At 33.8% G+C, this 8,038-nt stretch overlaps 1 protein-coding gene across 2 annotated transcripts; it reads left to right on the top strand.

Moving 5' to 3' along the window:
* On the top strand, positions 4,749–7,235 carry LOC109722840. Of its 2 annotated transcripts, none has more exons than XR_002219552.1 (2): positions 4,749–5,286; positions 6,871–7,235. XR_002219552.1 is itself a non-coding variant. In XM_020251001.1 (2 exons), exon 1 carries the CDS (start codon positions 4,970–4,972, stop codon positions 5,282–5,284), a length of 315 nt encoding a protein of 104 aa, XP_020106590.1. In that variant the 5' UTR covers positions 4,759–4,969; the 3' UTR covers positions 5,285–5,286; positions 6,673–6,707. The 2 variants fall into 2 exon arrangements, 1 of the variants encoding a protein (XP_020106590.1); XM_020251001.1 differs by lacking the exon at positions 6,871–7,235 and adding an exon at positions 6,673–6,707 and having other exon boundaries at positions 4,759–5,286.

The raw sequence follows: 8,038 nt of genomic DNA, 5'->3' as shown, positions 1-8,038 counted from the left end.
TATGTCATTGTAGATCAATTACCGTTATTGATCTCCATTGTCAAAACTTGTACTTCTTTCCAACAGTTTCCTTTTCTTTTCCAATCCATTGTAGTGATATCGATGGTTAACACAACGATCATTATCTTTGTCGAAGCTACGAAGTGCGGCAATGAATATTATCGTAGTCGAGTGTCTTGTCCTTTTGTACTTCCACCACTATGTAGCCCCTGTTGTGAAGGTAAGAAGACGATTATTAAATCCTGTCTGGTAACACCTATATGTTTCTTATTCGTGTACCTGAGTACTCTTCAGTTTATTGTTATTATTTTAACTAGTGTCTTTAACCTTCGTGTACTTTTAGTCTAGTAGTTCTTCCAGTTGGATAGTGGTTAAAGTTGGGTGAATTTTTTTTATTTTTTATTCTCGAGGATATTATTGTTAAAATTTAAAACGTAAACTGTGGTTCTTCAATTTTATCGATGTTTATATGAAACGTGTCGATGTTTCCGATAGTCTACCTATTTATGATAAGCCGTGGATGATTTCAGAACAAGTCACCGTTGATTGATAGTATTATATGAATTAATGGATAATAGGTCTGGTTTATTTTTAAGTACTCTCATATATAAGTAACAAATTATGGACGTAGGGTAGTAGGTTATAATGGTGTGGTTGAAAAGGTAACAGTCTCACTCCAGGCTTGAACACACCGTTACATACCAGGAGGTATGTATTGTGTGCCGTTCGTAGTCATATTGGTACAAATAACTCGTTTCTTCGTCGTCATCGACGGGACAATCGTGGATACGGTTAATAACGTCTTCATAGGACCTCCACGGAAAATTCGTAAAACCGGAGCAGTGGTGGACGTATTGGGACACTTTTTTTAAACACCTGTTACTTCTCTGATGAGGTAGGACAAATAATATTATAGAAGATTCGTTTTTGTATCTGTATTTATACGTATTTCCTCTAGAGACTAAAGTCTTAAAACTAGTTATTACAATACGATACTCTTATGCTTAAACATTTTAGTCTTGTATAGATTGATGTATACATTGTAAAAGGGAAACTTGTCCGATGTCAAATTCAAGGTAATCTGTAAAGTAGTCGTCTAAATGGTTTTAGGTATTTGTGCAATTTCAACGATCAAGTATCTGTTGAGATTGTTAGAAGACAACTATATACACAATCTCTTCTCTTTTCTCTCCTTTTTGGTAAAGTCAAAATTCGAACTATGGCTTTGACGAAACACTACAACTTAAGGACTGCCATTCCACAGCGTACTCTATTTTTTAGTATCGTTGCAGTTCCTTCTTCCTATTTTCGTCGTGTTATAGACGCAATGTCGACCCAATCGTTATTACAGATTAAAAACGGCTCCCCGTTAGTTGCTAGCTATCAAGCTTCCACGGCAGTTGTAGTTGTCAACATCGTTTGGCGTAATGAGACGAGTATGACTTTCCCCGGCATGTTGAGAAGATACACATCTTTGATTCAATATTAAATGAGAATTGTCAAATAACGATTCCGATGTTTTGGTTCCTTTGTAATGTACCTTAACGTTACTACTATAATTTGTGTAGTGTTCCTATAGTCTTTGTTGAAGATACGAGTACAAAATTTTCCTTTTTAACAACCGTGTTGTACTTTACCACAGTTTAGAAAGTCCTTAATTGATCAGCATTTAAACACTCCTACTCTCTGTACTGGCGCGTACCATTTCAATAGCGAGCATGGTCGAGGTTAAGTTCTTTTTCAACCCTAAAAATTGCGTCGTAGCCGATTAGTGTTTGTAGATTTTTTTCTTTAAAGGCTATATTCTAGCGCCGTGTGTTGTAGACAGATATCTCTTCCTCTATCTATGAGACCATTCCTGCTCCCCCCACTAGGGCGTAAGCAGCTTCTTAGCCCGCTACTCGAGGTGGTACCCGCAGAAAGGTAACGGCGGGGTGCAGTGTAAGGGTTGCGAATAGTGGCCGTGGCCGTTGGATCTTTGGGATTCTCTCTCCCTGTTTTCGATCTTTGAGATTCTTTTTCTTTCTCCTTGCCCCAAACCAATCCCAATCCCAAACACGGACACCCCCCTCTCCTCCTCCGCCGCCGCCGCCTCCTCCTCCCTCTCCGCTATCTCCCGCCTCCGCCTCCTCTCCTACCCCTCCTCCTCCGTCGCCACCTCCGCACCCTCGAGGCCCTCCGCGCGCAGCCCCCACCTGCGCTAAGCCTCATAGCGCGCGAAGTTTTTGAGGTAACCTCTCTCTCTCTCTCTCTCTCTCTCTCTACTCGCCTCCTTCTTCTGCTGCTGCTGCTGCTGCTAACAGCAGCTCGCCGCCGCGCGCGCAGCGTTGAGTGCTGGCGTGATCGCCCGTGTTTTAAAACCGCCCGTGCCCATGTGCCTGGCGAGGTAAGTGGCAGATAGTCTACCGTGCTTAGAGTTNATTGATCTTTATTTAGGTAGTGAATAAAATTTTCTATCAAAAATTCAACCTATTCCGATTCTTTTTCACCGTTAAACTAGCAAATATCTCATACCGGCCGTTAAAAATTGTCAATTTTGTGAGCTTTTGATTGTCAGGTAAATGATGTCGAAAAATTATAAAATTTGATTTCTAGATGTTTTAAATACTCTAAATAATGTTTAACGGTGTAGATCGTCGATTCGGAAGCTCTATCATCGAAAATAACTTATGAGTACCAGCGTACTCATTAGAGTATAGTAGCCGGACTCTATACATATATATATATATATATAGAGAGAGAGAGAGAGAGAGAGAGAGAGGACTTGTGTGTTATTAAGAGCACAAAGGCTTCGTGCTCTAAAGTTGTTTTCGATGATGGAGCTTACGAATCAACGATCGGCTCTGTTAGACTTGATCTAGTATCTTTGAAGTATATAGAAAATACATTTTGTGATTTTTTGATATTATGTACCTAATGATTGAATGGACTCAAAATTAACGGTTAAAATTAAAAATCTCACAAAAAGATATGATATAATACGAAAATTTTCAATCAGAGATATTGATCTTGCTATAGATAGTATAAAAAATTTTATATCAAAATTTCATCTAATTTGAATACTTCTACACCGTTAAACTTACAAATGGTACACATCAACCATTAAAAATTATTGATTTTAAATCCTTCAATCACTAGGTAAATGATAACGAAAATCTGTAAAATTTATTTTCTAATAATTAATCAAATACACTAGATCAAATCTAATAGAGCCGATCATCGATTCAAAAGTTTCATCACTGAAAATTACTTAGGAGCACGGAGGCTTCCGTGCTCCTAATAACATACAAGTCTATAATTAGGGTGAAATACTATTAATAGTATTGGGATTCTTTTGCTATCGAATTTTTAACTCTTGAATAAAAAATTATAGGATTAGAATTATAGAGTTGAGCTAGAATACTATTAATAGTATTTATCTCCTTTGCTATTAAATTTTTAACCCTTGGATCAATTTCTTTGATCATTTCTAATTATTGGATTAAATATTATAATCCAGTGAGGACCACTCAACCTTAAGGGACTAATATCATTCTAACCCTACAATTTTTCATCCAAAAGTTAAAAATTTGATAGTAAAAGAGAGCACATACTATCAATAGTATTCCAGCCCAATTCTTTTTCTCTCTCTACATATATATATATATATAGAAAGAGAGAGTTGAGCTGTAATATTATTAGTAGCAAATGAGTACCGTTATCATCCATTTATTTTTTATGATAGAACCTCTAAATCGATGATCGGTGCCGTTGAATGTAATTTATATATTAAGTAGTTGTCATCTTTTACACTGACTGAAGTATATTCCCAATTAACCAACCATGATAATAATGAAAAAATATATTCCATTTTGAATTATATCTAAAAAGATATATAGTACAGACCCCAAGGAAAATAAAATAAAATTCAAGCAAAAATGTTGGAACATTTCAAATCCCTCTTCAAACATTGAAAGTCGCACACTGCAGTGGTATCAGGATTCCAAATTGATTCAATCAACTGGACTTTGAAAAGTTTAATTTCATTGTCAACAAAATTTATTGTTTTCTCTTCTTTTCTTTTCTTTTTTTTTTTTTTTCTTTTGCCTCAAAATGCATGTTAGTAAAAAAATTAAATTGGATAGTGCACAAGTAAAGTAGTCAACACTCATTAGCAAATTAACTAAAGGGTTTGATCCAAACTTAATCCAGGATACAGACACTGAAATAAAAAAAAAAATTACACAGAAATTTTTTATAAAATTTTTATTTGCTAAATGCCCAATTGCTAGTATTCGCTAGCCCATTCACTTCTTACTTTGTAACTTAGATAATTTAGAAAAATTACCTTTGATCTCTAAATACATAATGTACTCTCAGAATGTGTGCATAAATTAATAAAAAATCTCTATAGTTTGTATGCTTGTACGCAAATAATTATAAAGAATATATTTTGAAAAATTTGTAGCAGTATTATTTGTGGCATGTTGCTCTTTGCTTTTTCGGGATTTATCTCCTCAAAGCATGACACAAAAAAAATGAACAAGAGGTGATAAAATTTTTATACTTACTTTTTTTAATGTATAAATAGCATTATTATTTTTTTTATTTATAGAATGCCAGTAAATCTCCTTTGCTTTTTTTTTTATTATTTTTTATTTTTTTGTTGAATCTGTCTCATGTATATGTTTCTTTGTTAACGGAATCTATTAATTAACTAAGTCCTTCCGTATGAACGTGTGACACACGGATACATATATAATTTTACTCCCTATTATTTATTTCCCCTGTCATTTTTGACACAATCCAAAAAGACGTGTATAAATATCACACACACACACACACTTTCCTCACGAACCTGAAGCAAACACCTCACCTCATCTCTTCCTTACACAAACAAAAAATTAGTGGAGAGAATTTCATTCATAATCCCCACACTTGTAATACCATTTAAGTTTTACAACAATTTTTTTCCTAAGAATAAAGAAAGATGAGACGCTACGACGACGACGACGACGATCTCTCGCGGGCTATCGACGATCTCTATGCCCTCCTCTCGGCCGTCCTCCGCCGGCCCCAGCGCAAGGCGTCGAACGGCGGCACACCGCCGCCGCTGGCAGGGTTGGCGGGGCTGCTGCTCGGGGCTTCTTTGACGCTCGTGATCGGAGGGTCGCTGTTGCTCGTGATCGGAGTCGTGCTGATGCCGGTCTTGGTGGCGGTCATCTTGGCCGGAATCTTCTCGACCATCTCGGAGAGGGGGAGGGGAATCATCTCCCCCTCCAAGATGCCTCACAAGGAGGTTTAAAGGTCGACACTTTACTATATATACTCTCTCTTTTTTTTTCTTTCTTTTTCGTTTAATTGTGTTATTAAATTGTACCGAGTTCGAGTTGCGTCAGACTTTTATTTATATGTATTCAATTTTTTCTCGTGAGAGATAGCTTAAGTTTTAGAGAATATTAATTATTTCACATTTTTATCGAACTGCTAGTTTGAGGTCTTAAATTCAAATTGGACCGACTCCTAGTAATACTTTAAATTTTCCTTTGTGAGGGATTAGTGTTAAGTATAAATATTAAAAGGGTTAATTTTATGTAAATGTTTGCAAACATAGTGAATTATAAATATATTTCTATAAAGTTTAATTTTCATGTATTGTCTTTACAAAATTCTGATGTTTTTAAATTTGTTCCTACCGTTAGGATTTGTTAGAAAAAATTAGTTAACTAATTATAATAAAATACGAATGAGGTGAATTAACTTTTTTTATTCCTATTCAATTAACAGTTAGGACTTTTGAAGGAACATATCTATGATGGCAAAAAGGTCATTTTACTTATAAAATAAATAGTACTTTAATGGTAATAAATCAGAGAGACATATTTGAAAATATTAGGATTTTTATAGAAACAATATATGAAAGTTGAAGTTTGTAAGAATATATTTACAATTTACTATATTTACAGGGATCTGTATAAAATTAACCATATTAAAAACGCTCATCTATGATAGCTTAAACTTTTGAAAATAGATGGTTTTTCTAATTTCAGATTAGACTACGAATTCCATGACAGCCCACGCACTCTATCCCAAAATAGTGAAATTTTAATTGTAAAATGGTATAATGTGCAGAACTTTTTTGAACTATAGACTGCTATTTTGACTAAACTAACAAACTTTTTAAAAATTTGATTTTACTATTTAATCTTTTAATTTGTTTGATTTAAGTCACTGAACAGCACTTCGATTTCAAAATATGAATGCATCGTTTATCTTTACAGATTTGATTAATTAACTTTACGGAATTCCAGCAACTATAAATTTATAAAGAGAAATAGTTAGCTTAAAGTTTAAAAGTCAAACTATCGTTGACTAACTCAAATCAAAAAATTGAAAAGTTGGATAATAAAATTAAAATTTTGAAAGATTAGACCCAACAAATTCAAAATGATCCATAATTAACGTAATTAGTTTTACATATTTTACTTTAAAAAAATTATTATAGATGATTTCTTTTATAAGAAATCAGACATTCTGTTTTATTCTCTCTCAACGATTTTTGCTTCAATTATTTTACGCCGACTTTGCGAGATATTTAGTTTTTTTTTTTTTTTTTTTTCCCAATAAGAGATTACAGAATTATATTTACTCTAGTAACTTATGAAATTAATGCATGTATTTAATTTCTTGCAGGAATTGAAGAACACAAGTGATCGAAGTTTAAGCTCNATTCTGTTTTATTCTCTCTCAACGATTTTTGCTTCAATTATTTTACGCCGACTTTGCGAGATATTTAGTTTTTTTTTTTTTTTTTTTTCCCAATAAGAGATTACAGAATTATATTTACTCTAGTAACTTATGAAATTAATGCATGTATTTAATTTCTTGCAGGAATTGAAGAACACAAGTGATCGAAGTTTAAGCTCCCTAACATGTGATGGAAATATGAAGATCTGTGAATCATATACTGCTAATCGCATGTTCGTTTTCCTGCGACAATTTTTTTTTTCTTTTTTTAGAGGACAAGACAAAGAAGTTAAATGAGGAACGGGGGAAAAGAGAGAGAAAAGAAACGAATAATAATATAGAAATGATATAACAGTAATGTGGCGATTCGCTTCTTCCATCTTTTGGTTTGGAGTGAATCATTGTAGTTATTTGATTGCAATATTGTAGCTAGGGAGGTGAGTTGTACACATCTTGTCCATACAAATATATAAATTGGCGGTTTCTTAGGTATTTTATATTTTGAATTTCATGGTTATCTTATCTCGATAAAGTATCAAATTTGGATTTTATAATTATACTTCGGAAATGTATCAAATCTTTACAAATCCACGTACATGCAAATATATAAATTGGTGGTTTCTTAGATACACGTGGCTCCTCCATATTTTTTCAATACTTTTTTTTTTGAATTTTATGATTATCTTATCTCATTAAAGTACTAAATCTGAATTTCATGACTACATATCGGAAATAGGGGTGTAAACGAGCCGAACACGAGCGAGCTGGGGTCAGCTCGTGTTCGGCTCGTTTAATCAGCGAGCTGGGGTCGGCTCATATTCGGCTCGTTTATTAAACGAGCCGAACACGAGCTGGCTCGTTAAAGTATCGAGCCGATTTTTAATCGTGTTCGGCTGTTTATTATCGAGCCGAACACGGAGTGGCTCACGAGTGCCAACAGAACAATAAATTAAAAAGAATTAGATTAAATATATATAAAAATAAATTTATAAAATTTATCCATTAGATTTTGATTTAATGTTGAAACATTTACATATAAATGAGTTTTTTTATAATTAAACTGCATTTATATTTTTATTTTTCTAAAATTTAAATAAAAAATATATACATATTAATTATATTATTTATATATAAAATATAAATTAATAAATTATATAATATAAAATATATGTATTCGAGCTGTTATCGAGCACGAACACCGAGCGAGGTAATCCGCAGCTCGATGTTCGGTCGTTCAATTAACGAGCTGAAAATTCAGCTCGTGTTCGGCCCCCCACTACCACACACCACGATCCCGTCGCATACATACCTA

Source organism: Ananas comosus, linkage group 17 (genome assembly GCF_001540865.1).
Source record: "Ananas comosus cultivar F153 linkage group 17, ASM154086v1, whole genome shotgun sequence".
In the NCBI taxonomy this organism is placed as follows: domain Eukaryota; kingdom Viridiplantae; phylum Streptophyta; class Magnoliopsida; order Poales; family Bromeliaceae; genus Ananas; species Ananas comosus.
This window is presented reverse-complemented; position numbering and strand designations above follow the sequence as displayed.

Bases quoted from the DNA above. Each gene is read 5' to 3' on its own strand.
- LOC109722840 (XM_020251001.1), top strand. From the start codon at position 4,970: ATGAGACGCTACGACGACGACGACGACGATCTCTCGCGGGCTATCGAC.